Here is an 18,999-nt window from a genome sequence, read left to right on the forward strand (position 1 = left end):
TGGTGGCAAAGGGTAGAAGGAGGAGACTGGAGCTAGGTCTTGTTTCCCTCTGGACCCCTTCCTCATTTTCCTCTTCTGTCCATGACCCACTTCCACCCAGATGACAGAGCAGAAAGAGCTGAGAGGGGGATGAAAATGTGTGTAGGGGAACACCTGTTCCCCCAGGCCTGAAACCCAATTAGCGGTCCTCGAGTGGGGCTGGGTGGCCTGGCAGACTAACCACAAAGACCCCTTTGTCTGTCTACCCACCAACCCCAGCATCAGAGATTGAGAATTGCATGATCTGCTAAAAGGTTTAAGAACTGGAAGCCTGGCAGAGAGAGCTTGGGGGTGTTGCTGGGGAGATAATAGGGCTACATCTATTCCCCCCCAAAAAAGTTTAAAATGTCTTATTCTTTGTATCTTAGAGCAGAATATTCCCTTTATTGAGGAGGGGGGGTAAATGCCAATGGTTTCTGAGTTCTTGGGCACAGAGTCACAATCTACAGGAAGCTGATAAGGCCAGAGTTCAAACTCCAGGTTTAGGGGATGTTAGGTTTCTGAAGGTGGGGGAGGAAGAAACATTGTGACTTCAAAGAAAATGACCTTTAACCTGCCCACTTTTGACCCCTGCCCCAATGCCCCTGAAAACGATCAATACAGATGAAAAAGGGGTAGGGGGTGGGTGGGTGAATAAGAGTTCAAACCCTGGACCCTCTGTGTTCCCCCATTCCTATCCTACAGGCCCCAGAGACAAGAGCCAAAATAAACAAGAAGGAGGAAGAAAAAAAATCTTTTGCAAATTCCTCTCCTCCCTACCCCCCATCCCCAAACAGTGAACAGAATCCAGATGTGACTCCTCCCGAAGGCAGATGTTTTCCAACTACTTAGCACACACGTACATGAAGAACCTCCCTCTTACCCTCCAAAAGTAGTGAATTGAAGTGCCTACCTCCTCATCTCCCTTTCCCCCCAGTATCATCCAGGCTTCCTCTGTGACCCCCTCCTCCCCTAAGTTTTTCCCCAGGTTGACTCTCTTTCCACTCCCCACACTCTACCATGTTAGTCTACTCCCCCAGCACTAGCCTTCTTCCTGGGTGACCCCTCTCCATCTATCCCTCCCTAAATAGTATGCACACAACCTTCTTTCAGGAAGAACGCCCTTATTCCCTCCCCTCAAGCCTTCTCCAGGATGGGGGCCCTGACCCTGCTCATGTACCCCTAGATTCCCCTCCTCAGCATCCTCTCTTCATCTCAACTTTGACCTCTTCTAAAATCAGATTCAGAACTCTGGATTATTACTAATTCTAAAAGGATTAGGGAGGAGCAAGCGTTTCAGGGAAGTGGGGAAGAGGAGGGAAAAAGTACAATTTCCCTGAAATCTAGGCCTGAATTTTCTCCCCTGAGATACAAGCTCCTCCTCTGTGACTCACCATTAAAAACATCAGGAGGACCCTGACCTCCAGAGGCCTACATTCTCCCTTCTCAGATCAAATGAGAAGTCAACATTTCTGTCCGAGGCAATGGGCAGACAAATGATTTTCATCCTTCCCTTTCACATCCCAGGACTGAGGAAATTTATCATCTGGACCAGCTATTCCATTTTACAAATTAGGAAACCCAAGTAGAGAAGAATACAGGCCCCCTCAAAAGCAAGTGGCAGAACTTGGGCTGGAACCCCTGACTCCTAGTCCAGTGCTCTGTCCCAATGAAGCTGCTTCTGAGGCAGGAGAGCATGGTAGTGGGGATGGTGTGACCATACCTCGGCAATGAGGTCCCTCATCAGTGCCATCAAAGCAGTCTTGTATCCCATTGCAGAGCCGAGACATGGGCACACAGAGTTCTGTACCAGGACAATTGTGTTCATTAGGCTGACATCGCTGGACCTTGCTCTGTGGACCTGGGAAGGAGAAAGTGGAAGGAGGAGGGGGGTGGTGAGGAGACCATTCCCTCCACCATAGGACAGTGTTATACGACAGAAAGCATCTAGCAACCTTCTTCCCCTTCAGGGTCTTTTCCTAAATTATCCCCAAGATTTGCTTCCTCCCTACAAGTGCTGATTAGCACAAAGGAGAAACCAGGCCGCAGGCAAGCACAATGGCAAACTCTATTGCCATGCATCCTGCCAGGATCCAGGCCTCGTGTTCCTGGCAACCTAGGCAGTCTTATTGTTCTGAGCCGAGGGGTGGGGGAGAAGGAGTAGGAGGATTGAGGGAGAACGGTACAGGGAGGGGAGGCTGGGGTCAAGTGTCCGGGTAAGGTGAAAGGCAGAATAGCATTATAGTGTATCTGAGGCAGAAAATCCTACCAAGTCATGAGACTCTTCTCCATACATAGCTCACAACTCTAGTTAAGAACTAGGCAAAGGATGGGGCCTGGATTGAGGCAAGGATCTGGACCTGGCTGGTCTAGGGGAAGGTCAAAGGCTATAATGACCTGGTTTTCTGTCCACCCTATCTTTCTTCTCCCTTAATGGTAGACCCAGGGTCAAGAGAGGTCTACATTCAATATCACTTATCTTAGGGAGTACTGACTGACTGGCTGGGCAAACCTGGGAGGGGGGCCAGGTCTTGCATCATGCTCTTTGGCCAGTCCCCCCTCATTTCCAGGCAGCCCCTGTTTAGGCAAAAACAGGGTATTGGGAAGGGTGTATGTGTATATTGGCAGTAATAACCTAGTTAAACCAAACAGAGTTCATGAAGGGGGGGGGCAGTCTTTGTCCTGAACAGTTCACTGGACACCTGGGGGGGGGGGTCAGGGAATCAAAGAATACTGGATCCCACAGGGGTCTCTTTCTCTAAATCCCGACCCCAAGGAAAAGGGGAAAGAGATGTGGCAGAAAAACCATACATCCTATAACTGAAAGAACATTTATAGATTTATGTGACTTAGAGACAGTCATCCTGCCTGAAGTCCCTAACCTAAGAACAGGAGAGAGAGAGAGAGAGAGAGAGAGAGAGAGATCAAAGAAAACTGCCACCCCCTTATGAGCCCTAAAATTAAAATTGCCCCTGGTAATTATTAGGGGGTGGCAGGCATGTCCAGGAAGAGTCCAAGAAGCCCAAATGTTTAGGGAAGCAAAGATTTAGGGGTCTGATTTGGGCCACAGTAAGAGAGAGGCTTGTTCCTAACAAGACAAAGTTGGGTGATGTGTGGGGGAAGGGAAGAAGGGCTGTCCTCAGGAAGGGAGATGGACCAGGTATTTATGCCTATGGCCTTGACTCTCAGGGCTCTCCCATCTGATCCTTCCACCCCCATTCCCACTCTTAGCCGGCAGGGAGGGGAACCTTTCTCCCAGTTGAAGCAGTTCATGCTATTACACCACTTTTTAGGGCTGGGAGTGGAGGAGGAGGCAAGAAAGGGAACTCTAACAGTTTAAAGGACATTGGAGGATATGTAGACATGAGTGTGGAAGGCCTAGTCAGGGTACCTGGCCTCCAATCTAACAAGATCTAGGAGGAATTTGCTTTTGGGTAAGGGGGAAGGGTATTGCTGGCACAATGTCCAAGCAAGAGAAATTTGAGGGGTCTGACTCTGGTAATGGTTTTCAATGTTATAGTAATAATAGCTAGCATTTAAATAGCTCTTTCAGGTTTGTAAAGGGCTTTATAAACAGTATCTCCTTTGTTCCTTCCAATAACCTTGGAGGGTAATGCTGTCATTTCCCCCATTTTACAGATGAGGAAAATGAGACAGAGTGACTGTGCCCAGGGTCATACAACTAGTAAATGTCTGAGGCTGGATTTGAATTCAGAACTCCCCAACTCTGGATTCAATTCACGGTACTACCCAGCTGCCATTTGATAAAATATGCCCTTGGTTAATTTAGGGTCTGATAAAAGTCTCTTTTTAAAGTCTCTCTTTTTATATAGAGCCTTTGCATGAAGCAAAATAGGATAGAAATAGGAGCAAGGGGATATAAAAGAGGTAACTAGAGATACATACAGATCTCAGGGGCCTCATCGGAGCCATCTGGACAGTCCTTTTCTCCATCACATCGCCAGCCTTTGGAGATACAGGTAATCTGGTCTCTACAAGCAAACTGCTTGGGGCTGCAGGTCTTGGGGACTGTGGGGAGTTGGGGGAGAAAGAAAGAATGGGGGCATCAGAGAGGATTTGGGCCAGGCCCACACCACTGGAATCTTTCTCTGGGGTTTAGAGCCCCCTATTCCCTCCCCCAATGCTGTTTCCCTATCCAGCCTGGGCTCTTAGCCATGGCCTACATGCAGGAGGGAGGAGGGAGAAAGCCATGGCCAGAGCCTGTGGGTCACTCCCAGAACGTTGTGTACCTGGCGAGATGGGGTGGGGGGCTTAGAGATAGGAACCTCAAGGGAACATATTTCCCTTCTCCTCCCCCAACCTCCCAATAACCTCTAAGGCTGCCTTTCCTTTCTCCCTCCCCCAAAATGGGGTCATAGACCCTTTGGCTCATGGTCACTCAGACTAGACACCAGCTTTCCCTAACCCAGTAAGATACAGATAGATAAGGCTTACTTCCAAGAGAAAAGTTAAGCTTTAAGTCCCTTGTTCCCCCTACCTTGCCTTACTGCTTTAACCAAAACTGGAAAATTAGTTCTTCCTAATCCCTGGCTACCTCATCCAGACATTCACTTTTTGAACTCTGGCTCCTCCAAGCCCCACCCATGTACCCCAAACCTCTGGCACCCACAAGGTACCAGGCCCTTGGCATCAACTGTGGCTAGGCTTAGAGCCCATAGACAAAGTTGGGTTATCTTCTTCTCTCTTTGAAGCTTCTTAAGGATCCAAAGCCCCATGACTCTGCATAGGGTGGAGGTTAGGAATCCAAAAGGTGTCTTTCAGTTGAGGATGCAGCAACATGGAGAGTGATCAAAGTAAGAAACTCACCCCACCATGGGACCCCTCCAATTGATACAGTCAAGGGTCTAGGGGGAAGGGGATGATACTCAAGGACAAAATGATATCCTAAGATTAGGCCCCTTAGCCTAGCTAGGTTTAAGTCAACCCTGTAAATAAAGAATGAAGACATATAAATATAATGAATAAGAGGGCTAGGCCATCTCACTAATTTCTTTTTGTTTCCCCACTCTGGCCTATGTGAGGAAGGTCTGCGGATGCTTTATTCTCCAAGGAGAGAATCTCTCAATCTTTCCCTTCTCTCACCTCACCTGAGGTCTCATCTCCCTCTCTCTTGTAGCAGTTTAAATCCTTTCCCTTCTTGCCTTTTCTTCTTTAGGGAGAGGAATTGGTGGGTCCCTCTCCTTCAGAAAAATGTCTCTTCAGAATCCCCAAACCAGGGCCCACCTCCTCCACTTCCAGCATCTTCTCTTTTGGGGCTACAATCCTCTCAGATCCCTTATTCTCCCCACCCCCATTCCCATGTCTCTCCAAGTCCTCCCCCTACCACCCCCACCACCTCCTCCCCTGTCCCTCCCCCCACCAGGGGGTCCAGGCCTCCAGCCAGGACCTTAGCAAAACCCAGGAAATGCATCAAGGATGGTCTTGCCAGGCCCCAGGAGCTCCCCCACCCCCAATCCATCCTAGCCCTCAGCCCCAAATAAAGGGCCCTTGAGGAGGTAGATAATGCTGAGTTCATTGCCCCACTGGACCAGCTGTGAGGTCTTCCCGGGAAATGGAGCTCGTTAGCATTCGGAAGAACAGTCTTCGTCCCTCAACAACTCTGTTGGCTGGGGGGGGGGGGGCGGATTTGGGAGTGGTGCAAAATGGGATTCAGAGACAGATGGGATACTTGAAGAGAGAACTAGTCTTCGATGGCCCTAACCACACTCCACTTTTACTTCTCTTTCCTGTCCTTCTCAGTTTCCCTTTCTCTCCCTGAACTCCAGGCCCAGGCAGGGTCATTTGTTGCTTATCCCAGCCTCTCCCCATCCATGTCCCATTCAATGTTCTTCCCATCTATCCCTCCCTCCCCCTCCCCTTGCTGCTGCTTGGTCCCCCCAGTCCCTCCCCCCTTTTCATTTTTTGGCTAGAATTCGACAGAGGAAACAGCAGCTGGCAAACTCCAAAAGCTGGAATGAGTGAGATTCACAAACCAGATGTGCTCTTGGGGGGTGGGGAGGGGAGGGACTGAAGAAGAAAGGGAAAGCAAAGAAAGGGGGGGGCTCAGGGTTCCTTTTTTCTTCCCAAAGGCATCCATTCTGCTTTCCCTGGTGCCACACCATTCCCCCCCTCCCCTGACCAGGTCACTGCGTGGGGGGGGTGGGGAGAACCCTGCCTGCTGGCCTGTCAAGCAAAGGAGGGTGAGGGACCTAAGGCTCTTCTGGACTCTGTGGGTCTCGGGAGGAAGCGAGGCAGATCTGCAGGACAGGCCCATACCACTTCAGTAACTCACTTTCAGATAACTGACATGGCTAAGATAAGGTTTTTTATCTAATACTCCCAGCCATACTCATCTGGAGGGACTTAGAATCTGCCTCACTTGGAGGGGGCAGACACTCCTCCCTCCTTTCCCCATCCATATCACCTGAATCTAAAACAGCAGGAACTCCCATCAACCTTTGTCTAGCACTAAAGAGAGAGGGGAGCTGACAGTGTGCTCCTACTTAGGAGGTATAGATGCCTCTAGGAAGAATTAGGGATGTGATCTTCCTTTTCAGCTCCCGAGTTGGTGGTGTTCCTCGACCAGCTGCATAGACAGGCTAGGATCCAGTACAGCAGTGACAAGAGGCGATTTTTTGGTCCATTTCCATTTGGAGGAGGAGAGGGAGCTGGAGTTTGGGGGGGGCAGCTGGCTGAGTAACAAACTTCTGGGAGAAAGAAGAGAGAAGGAAAGGGAGGAAGGGAGGGAGAAGACAGCCAGCAGTACAGAAGGGGCGTCTGTTCTCAGCTTCGCTTCTAGACGAATGTGACCGCCATGCTAAAGCTAGCTGACACCCCGGCTCTTCCCACTCCCCACCCTGGGCTCATGGCCCAGTCCTGGCCCTTGGGGCCACTAAGAATGACCCACTGGAAGCATCAGGGCTTGGTTGTTCGGCCAGACACAACATGGACTCCCCCTGTCCTGGCTGAAGCCTTCTGTCCATTTCTGGGACCTTTGGGGAGAAGGGGACTGGACTGGGCAGTGGAAGGCGGGTTGTGGGGGGGGCTGGGAAGAGATTAAGACCTGGAGAAGGAAAATAAGGCAAAGGCCTTCCTTTAGGGAAGAGAAGTTGAGAAGATGGAATGTTGGAATAAGGGGTTCTCATCATTCTCCACCCCAATATAAGAACAACTTGAGAGGGAAGGGAAGTGGTTTATGAGGGGATTTCCCAAAAGATTGGAAAGACCTGGGGACAGAGTGAGTAGGGGAGATCTCCTACTTTTGCAACACAGAGCCAAAGGGAGAGATTAATTTTCTTCTCCTGGGGCCATCTAAGGAAAGGAACCACATAGGGTATTTTAAGGGGGAGGGGTTGGAGTAATACTCTGGGGGACATGGTATACAGGAATATGAATGTTTCGATAAACTGGGAATGGGGATAGCAGAAGAGCCGGCCAGGCCCAAACCCAGAGCTTTTTTACTTGATTTAATGTATTTTGGGTGTTACCCCACAGCTCTGGAGGCTCCCAGAGGCTCAGACACATTTTTGTCATTCCTGAGTCTGGGCCTCTGCTCTGTGGCCAGGATGGACGGATGGGGTGGCTCAGACCGCTGGGGGAGGAAAAGCAGGCCCCCTCCACCCTGAGTCAATATTGACACAGCCGGACATGATCCTGACCCTTAACCCCCCCCCAACTTGATTTTTCTTTGCCCCAACAAATGAAATCCAGACCACTGAGCTAACCTTAGAGGTCATCACAGCTATCCCTCTGCCTTCACCATCCTAAACCTATCTGCCTATACTTTGAAAGGATTAGGTTAACTGGATTCCCCAAATCTTTCCCCTGGTTTCTTTAATTATTGGGAAATTCCCCTTGAAGTCCAGGTTTCCTCTCTCCCGATGCTGTCACAATCTCACATTCTGCCCATGAGATATGGTAAATCTAGTCACTGTACCCTGAAGATGCCACCTCCGGTCCCTTCAATATATATTCCCTAACTAAAGGGGGGAGCAAAGAGAAAAGAAGGTGAGGGAAACATTCCCTTTGTCTAGTCTTTACTGGAAGCTTAAAAACTCATTACCTTGGCCAGCTCAAGAAAGGGCACATGATAGAGACTTAGGGGGTGAGTGGAGACAGAGAGAGATCAAGAGATAGACAAGACCTGTGGAAAAAAGGCAAGAAAGACTGAAAGTGTACAAGAGGGGAGACAGAGAGAGAGAGAGAGAGAGAGAGAGAGAGAGAGAGAGAAGTCAGGGAGGGGTCGGCAATCTAAGTGTAAGCTGCCAGAGACAATGACATAGCTGTCCTGGGGTGAACTCAGCAAATGACACTATAATGGAAGCAATAGTGTGGAAATGGGGTTGAGGGGACTAAGTCCCTTCCCAGATGCCTGAAATTCCCAGAAGTGGGGGACAAGCTCCCACTACACAGACAAGGATAGACTTAGAACTCACATCAAGGCCTTTCCATGTCAGGGACCCTTGGAAGAGGGAGAAAGGGGGAAAATTAAGAGCTGGGCATCTTCCCTGAAAGATACCTTAGGCTGGGCCAGTGGCAGTGGAATGGGGTGGGGTTGGAAGGAGCAGGCAAAGGACAGATGACCCCACCACCCCAGTCTCCCTCCATCACCACAGAGGGTGGTTTCACGCTTGGAGCCTCCAGGCCACAGGCTCCGGAAACACTCCAGAGCCGACTGCTTCCTTCTCTAAACAATGTTGATTCCTGCTGATGGAGCTGAAACCTGGGGCGCAGCTACAGAGCAGGGATTGAGAGAAGTTAGGTATCCCCAACTCAGGCACACATCCCTAGATCCACCTTGGAACTAACTTCAAGGGAAAACCTAGGTGAGAAAAACTTTGTTCAACTATGCTCACATATTTCCTCAAGGATTTCCCAAAAGCAAATCGTTGGGACCATCTCCTGCACCCTTCCACTCATGATTCGGGGAGGGCTCAGGGTTCAGTGACCCAGGAATGAGACCCTCCATTTTCCATCTTCATTGAGGATAGAGGTGTAGAGGATGGTGAGATCTGAAAGGGAACTTCCCAGAAGTCAAAACTTCTCATAGTCCAAATTTCTATGTTTGGGATGGTGATTCCTTGCTCAGTTTGGTAGAGGGGTCGGGTCAGGAGGAGGGAGAAATACTGGAAGACAGCATTGGATGAAGCATGTGGTCTGGGCTCAGAGGTGGGGAGGGGGAAAGGAGACGGAGATGATCTGGGGAAGGTGAAGGGGTACAATATAGAGTAAATAGGAGGTGGAGGATTTGGGAAGAAGAAACTCAAATCAACTCTTGCTTCAACTATTCTATTGATTCACAGAGGAAGGAAGGTAACCTCTCTCTACCCTCAACTAGCAAGAAGTGTCTAAGAGGGGAAACTGAGGTACAGAAACAAAATAACATGGGCTTTTAGGTAGTTTTTCCCCCTTAAGATTAATTTGAATGTAATATATCATTTCAGAGTTTACAAAGCACATTCCCCTGAAACAGTCCTGTGAGGTAGATTGTGCAAGTATTATTATTACCATTTTACAAGTGAGGAAACTGAGGTTTGAAAAAGTGAAATAATTTGCCGATAGTTACAGAGCTGGTACTCAATGATAGGTTCCCTGATTTTATTATGCTTCATTCATTGATCTTTCCCTATTACAACCACTTCTCTCATCTCATTCTTTTGGATGCATCTTGGTCTGAGATATTGGAAATTGGGGAGGGGGCAATATTGGAGAGAATAGTGCCTAAACTGTGAGAGGAGTTGAATGTGTCTGTAACACACACACACACACACACACACACACACACACACACACAAACACACAGAAATACCCTCCAGAGGGGGTAGCTAAAGCCAGCATTAGAGCCCCTGAACACAGGACAGCTGTGTCCCTTTCTCATCCCATTGTGAAACTCCAGCTGGGCCAGGGAGAACATCTCAGGACGTTTTCTGTTCCCTACAGTCTCTTCCACTCCCAACCAAATTGTTTTTCTTTCCTTGTCTTGACTTTTCTCATCCTTCCTATTCTTTCCCAGAACCAGATTTCTCAATTCTGTCTGCCTCAATTTCCTTTCTTGTGTCAGCTTGAGGAGAGCAACACTTGAATCACCTCACTGAAGGAAAATCAAAGTTAAAAATGGTCTTTGGGGATACATTAGGCAGAGACAGACTGGTTTGGGGGAGAGATGAGGGCAGAGATTCTCCCCTCCTCTAAACTGGGCAATGAATGTCTATTTTTTGTTTTTCTTCCTACCCCAAAGAAGACAGAGAGTCCCGAAGGAGGCTTTAATTGAAGGGGGGGCATAGAATCTCCCCCTCTCTACTTCCATGGGATCCTCTGCTCTCTCGAACTTTTCTGCACACACCCCCCCCACTCAGCCTCACTCTTAACTCAAGTAAGAGGGTCTTTGATTCCCACTAAGGTCAGGGGGGAAGGGAGTACAGGGCACTTGGATTTTGGAGAAAAACTTTCCCAACCCCAAACTTGGCAAAGTTTTGGAGATTGGAAGTGGGGGGGGTGTGGAGGTGTGGGGGGCCTGGGGAGGGAAGGTCACTTCTTGCTGTGGGCAGAGTATGGAGCCCCCTGGGGGAAGAGAGTGGTGAGACAACCCTCCCCCCCCCCACATATACACACACTCAATCTGTGTTTGAGGTTCAACTCAGCCCAGCCTAACCCCCATCTATTCGTCTCTATTCATGACTTAGGCAAGACTTGAACCCATGACTCAGGGTTAAATGGGGAAAATGGTCAAAAGGGGGGGAAGGAGGGGGAAGAAGAGGTCACCCCCAGTTCCCTAAAGCACACACAGTTCCTGCTAGAGCTGATGTCTGCATTATGCAAAGAGAGAAGAGGGAGGAGGGGAGAAATTAAAAACAAATTCACCTAAGTGGCAGAAATAGAAAACAGCGGCAGCAAAGCCCCCTCCCCTCCATCCCCAAACTCCGATGCCAGTCCAAACTGTTAGGGTACCAGAAAGGCATCGGGAGCCCCCCTTGAACGATCCAGAGCAGCCTCCCAGTCCCTCTCCTCACTGATGACGTCTGACGTTTCATCCCAAACCTCCAGAAATGAAGAAGGGAAATTCGAAGTAACATAACAACCCCCACCCCTCCCACCTCCATCCCCACACAGCTCAGCCCAGCCCTGGCTACCGACGGGGGCCCACAAAGGGGGGCACGGGGAGAGACGAGGCACCCGGCCATTCTAGGACCCGTTCCCCGGGGCCCCGGCTCACACCTCTGCCCGGGTGGGCACCTCGGAGCCGCGCTCCCCCCTCGGCTTTCTCCCTCTACGCATTCTGCACGCACTGCAGACCCCCCCCCCCCCTTTGCAGATGTGTAATGCAAATCCAGATTCCTTCACAATTCCGATCGGGATGGGGGGGCGGGGGCGGGGGCCCCGGGACGCGTCCTCCGCCGGTCTTTGTCTGAGCTGGGGAGGGGGGCCCGGGGAGCATCCCTCACCCCCCCCCCCGCCGCCGGCCGGGACCCCCGCTCCCAGCCCCCAGTCGGGGCGCCGCCGTGTCAGCTGGAGCCGGATAACAAAAGGGCCCCCCAGCCCGCGGCCCCCTCCCCGCGCCGCAGCGCGAGGTGGGGGGCGTCCTGGGGGAGGGGCGGGGGCCGGGGGCTCACTCACCATCCATCGCGGCGGCGGCCAGAGCCGAGAGCAGCGGCAGCAGCAGCAGCGGCGGCAGCGGGCCCGGCATGGTGCCGCGGGGCCCGGGCGCGCAGCCCCCTCCTCCGCTCGGCCTCGGCCCCCCTGCAGGGGGGTCCCCCGATCCCCTCCCCGCCTTTATTTCTCTGCTTCCTCTGTGCCCAGCGCGGCGAGCCCGGGGGGTCGGGGGCGAGCGGGCCGGAGTCGAAGCCCCTGGGCCGGGGGTCGCGCCCCCAGATCCCGCACCTCGAGGCCCCCCCGGACCCCTCCTGGCTCGCTTGTCCCCTGGCCCCGGGCTTAGCTCAGAGCCCCATCTCGGAGCCGCCTCCGGCTGCAAAAATGCACAATTGGGAGGAGGCGGGGGGGATGGGGGGCGTGGACGGGGGGGAGCGGGGAGGGGGTGCTCGGCCGCTCGGGGGGCGCCGCAGGGGCCCCCTCTTATGCCTCCTTCGTGCGAGGGCCCCGAGCTCGCGCCTGTGCTCCCGGGATAGAGGTGGCGCGGGGGGGGCGGGGGGAGGGAAGGGGGAGTGGGAGGTGGGGAGCGGAGGGAGGGGGCGGGGAGGGGAAGGGGCGGGGAGAGGAGGGGGAGAGCGAGCTACGCGGCAGATGGCCCGCTGCGCATGCGCGCCGGGCTCGCCCTCCCCCTCCGGCGGGGAGGGGGGGGGGAGGAGTGGCAGGGCCCAGGGGGCAGCGCCCGCGAGCCGGGGCGCGGGACCCCCCGCAGGCGGCCGGGAGGGGCGCCCCGCCTCTAGCCCTCCATTTCGCAGGTGGGGAAACTGAGGCCCGGACGGGGCGGCGGCGGGGCTCGAACCCGGCCCCCGGATCCCCGGCTGGCCGCGGAGCCGCGACTCGGCCGCCCCCCCCCCCACCCCGCGCCCAAGGCAGAGGTGGGCAGGGTCCCCTGTCTCTGCCCCTTCCCCTCCCCCTCCGCAGCCCCGAACCCGCTAAGCGCAGGGGCAGGGATGCCAGTCAGCGGCCCGGGCTCCGGGAGAGGGCAAAGGGATTGGCGCTCGGGGCCTGGGGGCGGGGCCTGGCCGCCCGGCCCCGCCCCCGGCCCCGCCCCGGCCCCGCCCCTCCCGCTTCCCTGTAAACAGGGCTGCTCGCCGGGACTCGAATGAACTTGTACTTTCGCCCCGGGTGGAGGGACAGAGCCCACCTCGGCGGCCTCCCTCCCCGCCCCCGGCCCCTCCGTGCCACCCTCCTCCCGCCCCTGGCGCAGGCCGGCTGGGCAGGGCGTGACTCGCTGGCTGGGCGGGGCGGGGCGGGCAGCCCCCCAGAGGTCGCAGCCTGGCAGTTTGGGGGGTTTCTTTTCTTTTTAAACATTTTTATGTTTTTGCCCTTTTCCCACCTCCCAGGTTGCCTTCGGAAATGGAAGCTAGGGGCAAGCGTTCTAGATCTCTGGGTTCTAGAGGCCTGCATTAGAAAGTGTCCCCCACCGCGGTCCCGGGCGCGGCGCTTGGAGTCCCGCAGCGACCCCAGCCCTCCAGCCCCGCGGCCTTCTGAATGTGCGTCTCGCCACTGCCCCCTCCTGCCCACTCCCTCAGCCCGCGTTGCCGAGGGCAGAAGTGGGACCGACGGGTCACGTCCTCTGCCAGATGTCCAAACCCTGAAGCCAGACGTTGGATGTTTGGGCAAAGAAAGGGCAGCAGATCCAAAGGGCAGAATTGGGAGATATCGGGAAATTTCAATCGGGATAGATTGATTGATAGCTCTCCAGAGGTCTCACCTCCCTGGTTTATCCTGCTTCCAATGCATAGTTTCAAGACACGAGCCATTTGCTTGCTCAAAACCATTTCAATCCCTATTACTTCTAGGTTAAAAGACATAGGAAGGAATTGGGGCTTGGGGCAAAGGGGGGTGGTGGTAATTTTTTTTTAAGCAACTGCTTATGTGCCAGGTGACTCACTTTACAAATATTTTATTTGACCCTTATAACAACCCTAGGAAGGAGAAGCTAGTGTTATTCCCATTCCAGTCATGAGACTGGAGTTGAACTTAGATCTTCTTTACTGATGAGTCTAGTGCTATTTAAGGATGTATACATTTATTTATTCATTCATTTATTTATTAGGGGTTTTTTTTTTGCAAGGCAATGGGGTTAAGTGACTTGCCCAAGGCCACACAGCTGGGTAATTATTAAGTATCTGATGCCGGATTTGAATTCAAGTACTCCTGATTCCAGGGCTGGGGCTAGCTGCCCCAAGGATATATACAATTAGATTCCAGTCTAGCCTTCCAAACCTTTTTAAAAATTTCTTTTCAACATTATGAATTTAGCTATTAGTAAACACAGATATTTTCATGTACAGATGAACAAGAACAGGAAGAAAAGACCATATATGAAACTGAACAACTCTGCTCTAGTTGGAGGACAATTGGCTGCTCTCTAACTGGAAAGAACATCTGCTGCTTCTGAACCCACTCAGGTAATCCCCCCAGAGCCAAGATTCAGTCTTTCCTTAACTCTGACTTTCCTTATTTTCCTTCAAGGCTCAGGCCCTGGTGCTATTTTCGCCACAATTCTTCACAGCTCCCTTTTCCAATAATCTTAGCATGCTTAGAGCTATTTTTTGCCCTTTCACTCCCTGGCTCAGATACCATTTGTTTTGGCCTTCTTTCTATCTGTGAATACGTCACATACTTTCAGTAACATGTAAGCTCCTTGATGGTGGGCACTTTTTCTTTTTTGTCTTTGTAGGCCCAGCATCTTCAACAGAGCTTTGCATCTTGTAGGAGTTTAAAATTTCTCTTCCTGATTTCACTCTCATTCCTGGAATGCCTTCTCATTCTAGAACTTCCCTCTGCCATGATGGCCTTTGACTATTCTCTCTCTCTCTCTCTCAATCTCTCTCTCTCTCTCTCTCTCTCTCTCTCTCTCTCTCTCTCTCTCTCTCTCTCTCTCTCCTGTATTGATTTAGTCAAAAAGTTATATCTTTCTTAACACATGTATCACTTAAAATGATTATTTATTGAATTTTCTTTGAAATATCCCTAGGATTCACATCTTTGAGTCTGTCCTCAGTGCTATCACTCTGACCTTTCTGCCTCACTTTTTCATTTGTCTTCTTTAAGTTATCATCCTCCTTTTGCCTCCATATACAGACATTCCTAAGACTATACTCAGGTCTCTTCTCTCTGTAAACCTTTTTATTTATCATCTTAGTTACAATTTTATCATTTTCAGGCTTCAGCTCCCTCCCATCTTTACTAATCTGATTACCAATCACATCAGGGACCAAGGGAGCTGGACTAGGGACCCATATACTGGGGCAGACTGAGGGCATTGGAAAGTATGCTATTTTTATGACTAATACAGAAATGTTTTACATGATTGCACATGTACAACCTATAGTAGATTGTTTATTGTCTGGAGGAATGAGGGGAGGGAGGGACAGAATTTAAAAATCAAAACTTAAAAAAAATTAAAATTATTCTTACACGTAATTGGGGGAAATAAAATATTATTTAAAAGGAAAAAGAAAATATTTTATAAATACAAATATTTTATTGCTAGAAAATCTACTTTTTGGCACACAATTATTTTTTGATGAAAAAATATATTGGAAAATGGTTAACCAGGGCCCATACTATGACCTCTTATTTACCTGTGAGTCTAAAGGTGATGATTCAGGAAAAAAATTCAGACAGTAGCCTTCCCAGGGGATTTCCATGTACCTTCCCTTCCAACTGATAGGAAGTTTTATGATATCTAAGAAGGAGGAACAAGATCTAAATCCTGGAATATAAGTCTGAGCTCCTCTTTCTTTCATTGTCCTTATTATTTGAACTTCCTCCTTGACACATGGCTATTGTTAGAGATATATTTGAGGATCATTTTTTGAGTGAGTGACAGTTAACTTTGGGAATCAGACTTCTAGACTACCATTCAAGGGACTGAGAATGAGGAGCCACTGTCATACTGGATTTAGATTGCCAGTTGTCAAGGATCCTAGCATTTAGAGAGCAAAGAAGGGAAAACTGCTTCCCCTCTTTGAGTTTTCTCTGCTCTCCTTCTTTTAGTCTTGATCCTTCGTTGGAATCCCAGACATACAAGACCTTCTTTTAGTCCTTCCTGTAATTTTCAGGATTATGTGGTTTGGGAATCCTCCGCCCCCCCCCCCCAGAAAAAAAAATTTGGTTTAAATAAACTATGAAATATGTTGAATACATAAGTCCTTTAAATATAGTGTTTTGATCATAAAATGGAGAGTCCAGGCACAAGATTGAGGGATCAATAGTTGTATATTTAATTTTTGAAATATTTTGATCGAGTCCATTTCAGCTAAATCCTGAAATTGAATAATAATGAGTCTAAGCTACTTGAATTGGCCCAACCATGGAGGAGCATTTTTTGTGGGCTAAAAGACCTCTAGTGGTCAAGGGCAATAACTACAACCCTTTTATACAAGAGTGTAATTGAACTTGGGGACTTGAATTTTCAAAAACATCACCTTATGGATAACTGTATTGGTATCCCTCACTGGATAATTAAAATGGTGGTATGCTATCATCTTTTATGCCTATAGAAAATTTGAACTGCTGCTACTACTATAAGTGTTAGTTATCAAATATGGCTCTGGCTTTTTTTTTTTCCAAGAAGACAGTTGGAAGTTGCTAGAACTTAGCAACATTAGAAAAGGGGAGTCTAAAAAAAAAGGCAAGAAGCAATTTGTTGTTGTGGGAGTCATTTTCATTGACTATCAATGTCAACAGCAAATTACAAGAAAAGTTAAAAGATAAGCACTACTTCAAGTATAAGAGTTCTAGCCCAACTTATTTAAATAAACTGTTGACTCTGAAAAATGGTACATTGATAAAAATACACTGTCTCTGATTACCACCATTTCTTAAAGGAATATACTTTCAAGTGTTCAAATTTATCTGTGATCTTATTAGTTGGGGTAGAATCTCCAACCAAGCAAATGGCAATCCATCCATGCCTGCCCATCCTGGGCTAGTCTTGTCCATGTTTTCCAATGAATTTACCACAGGTTTTCAACTCACTATGTCAGAAACCTTGGAATCTCCTATTATCCCAAGGATACAACTAGCACACACACTACCTGATGATTATCATTGGCTCTCACCAAGGAAAGAACTCAACTTATTTTTAAAAATTATTAATATCCTTATTATACTGGATAGTTGGATGACATCTTTTAGAGCACATCTTCATAATTCCTTATTTGTGATATGTTGTAGCCTGCCTATACCACAATGTCTTTCCCATTGCCCTTTGGGTGATTTTCAATTTTAATTTAAAATTCACTGAATTATTCCATGACTCACCGACCTACATCACTGGGAAGAATTTTGGCATTAAAAAGATGCGTCTAGTTTCAGGGAGAAGCTTAAGGGTCATTAAAGAAGAACTTTGCTATTTCCCAGAGTTAATCCAATCTGCTCTCCTCTTGTTCAAGTCTGAGCCCAACTCATTGTCCATTCGTAGAATCTATCTAAGACACTTGTGGTGATGATTGAGCTCTACAGATCCTCTTTCCACAGTATATTTAGACAATAGATTTTCTTTATCCTCTTGCCTTTTTCTTTGTGCATTGTTAAGCTAAATTATTTGTGTGAGTATGGATCTCATTTAGGAGGCTTTGAAATATCACAGGACTTGATGAATCAGTGCTATGTCATCTGCAAGATTAGTGTCCAAGTTCTTTGCTACCATGAGGAGAATAACTCAAAATTTTTGTAAATATGTATTTCTTTTCTTATTCTTTGGTCTATTTAAGGTGGAGGTCTAGCTATCTTTGGATCAAAGACTCACATCTTAGTGACTTTTGGTGAAAAGTTTAAAATTACCCTCCAGAATAGCTGGATCACCTCAGTACCACCAATAGTGTATAACCATCTATTTTTAAAAAAATCTTTTTTTAACTATGGAATTGCCACACATGACAACATTTTTTAACAATGTATTATATGAGAGAATGGAAATTTTTTTAAGTGGCTGAAGTTGGAGTTACTTGATTAACTACATACTTATAATAGGATGCCCCAGGGAGAAATCAGCAAAGTGAAGCTTGGAAGGGCAAAAAAGATGAAATATTGAAATATAAAAGGGGGGCAGCTAGGTGGCAGAGTGGATAAAGCACCAGCCTTGGAGTCAGGAGTACCTTGGGTTCAAATCTGGTCTCAGACACTTAATAACTACCTAGCTGTGTGGCCTTGGGCAAGCCACTTAACCCCAATTTGCCTTGCAAAACCCCCCAAAAAAAGAAATATAGAAGGGGTACAAAAGAAGCACTCCACACTGGAAGGCATATGAGACTTGAATGGCTCTACTGCATATAAAAATACCAGCAAAGACCAACATCTCCAGGGCACAGATTATATTCATACCTTTCTTCTTAGCCACTGATCTGCAGAAGATTCTAAAGGGTGACTGGAAAGTATAACTAGTTGAAGCAGGACTGAACATCATAAGCCAATGAAAAGTTTCTGATTGAGGGAACTGGCTGTGAATCAGGTAGAATTTCAAACAGGGAAGCCTAGGCATCTTCTAACACCTGACTGGAAGTGATGATTCTAAATCCAAAAGTTCTTTTGGAGCAGGGGAGGCAAAAGAGGAGAGCCTTTTGACAATCCTGGGCTAAACTTCATTGTTTTAGTTGACAAATATGGTAGTCTTAACTGTAAAGAGCACTGTAATACTCCATCTGAAGAGATGCAGTATCACCCAGCCAAGTCAGCATCTGAACGTGGTGAAATTTATAGCTGCACATTGATAAACCTGGATGGATTGTTTGTGGAATCCAACAGATTCAACTGTTCAGTTTATACACCATGCCTTCAGAAAAGACTAGTGACTGAGTGATTTGCCTACCCAATCTAGACAGCTGCAGGATGGTTTACCTGGTCCAGACTGGCAGCAGCTACCCAGTAGAAGAATGGGCTACCTTACTCTGGTCTTGACTCCTTGGATCCAAGTAATCTTCCTAAGTCTATCTCAACAACAAACTGATCCATCTGATCAAGATACTGTGCCCCACTAGAAACAAGCCTTGAGCTGTGTATCCACTGAAGACGCAATGTCCTTTAAGGAGTCAACCTTGGTGAGCCATGGGGCATCTCCTCTTATTGAAGTCATATTCTGTAGGGAACTTTTAAGATGACCTTCTAGAGAAAGGAAGTATATTGATCCCCAGTAGCTCCAGGATTGCGAATTACCTTGACCTTGTGTGTTTCCCTACATGCATACTTCACTGCATTTGTCATTTAACTTTGTGTCCACTCATCCTCATGGACTATGTATTTATTTGTGGACAGTTGTGCCCTAGATTTTTTTTGGGAAATGCCTTGTAATTACTGTTCCTGCTATGCCATTTGAGTAAATTATTT

General features: G+C 48.8%; 1 protein-coding gene and 1 long non-coding RNA gene across 2 annotated transcripts in view; one reads left to right on the forward strand and one right to left on the reverse strand.

The window, feature by feature from the left end:
- The window catches only part of LRP1 (LDL receptor related protein 1), a 113,342-nt gene extending 101,617 nt beyond the window's left edge, over positions 1-11,725 (reverse strand). The window contains exons 1-3 of the mRNA XM_074226327.1: positions 11,632-11,725; positions 3,925-4,047; positions 1,742-1,879 (exon numbers count right to left, since the gene is read on the reverse strand). Of these exons, the coding sequence (XP_074082428.1) occupies positions 1,742-1,879; positions 3,925-4,047; positions 11,632-11,701 (331 nt within the window). The 5' untranslated portion in view covers positions 11,702-11,725. The remainder of the gene's footprint in view (positions 1-1,741; positions 1,880-3,924; positions 4,048-11,631) is intronic.
- Positions 11,726-12,957: 1,232 nt separating this feature from the next.
- The window catches only part of LOC141511730 (uncharacterized), a 44,915-nt gene continuing 38,873 nt past the window's right edge, over positions 12,958-18,999 (forward strand). Inside the window, exon 1 of the long non-coding RNA XR_012475379.1 lies at positions 12,958-14,075. This is a non-coding gene — a long non-coding RNA (uncharacterized LOC141511730). The remainder of the gene's footprint in view (positions 14,076-18,999) is intronic.

The sequence above is a fragment of the Macrotis lagotis genome, chromosome 2 (genome assembly GCF_037893015.1).
Source record: "Macrotis lagotis isolate mMagLag1 chromosome 2, bilby.v1.9.chrom.fasta, whole genome shotgun sequence".
NCBI lineage: Eukaryota > Metazoa > Chordata > Mammalia > Peramelemorphia > Peramelidae > Macrotis > Macrotis lagotis.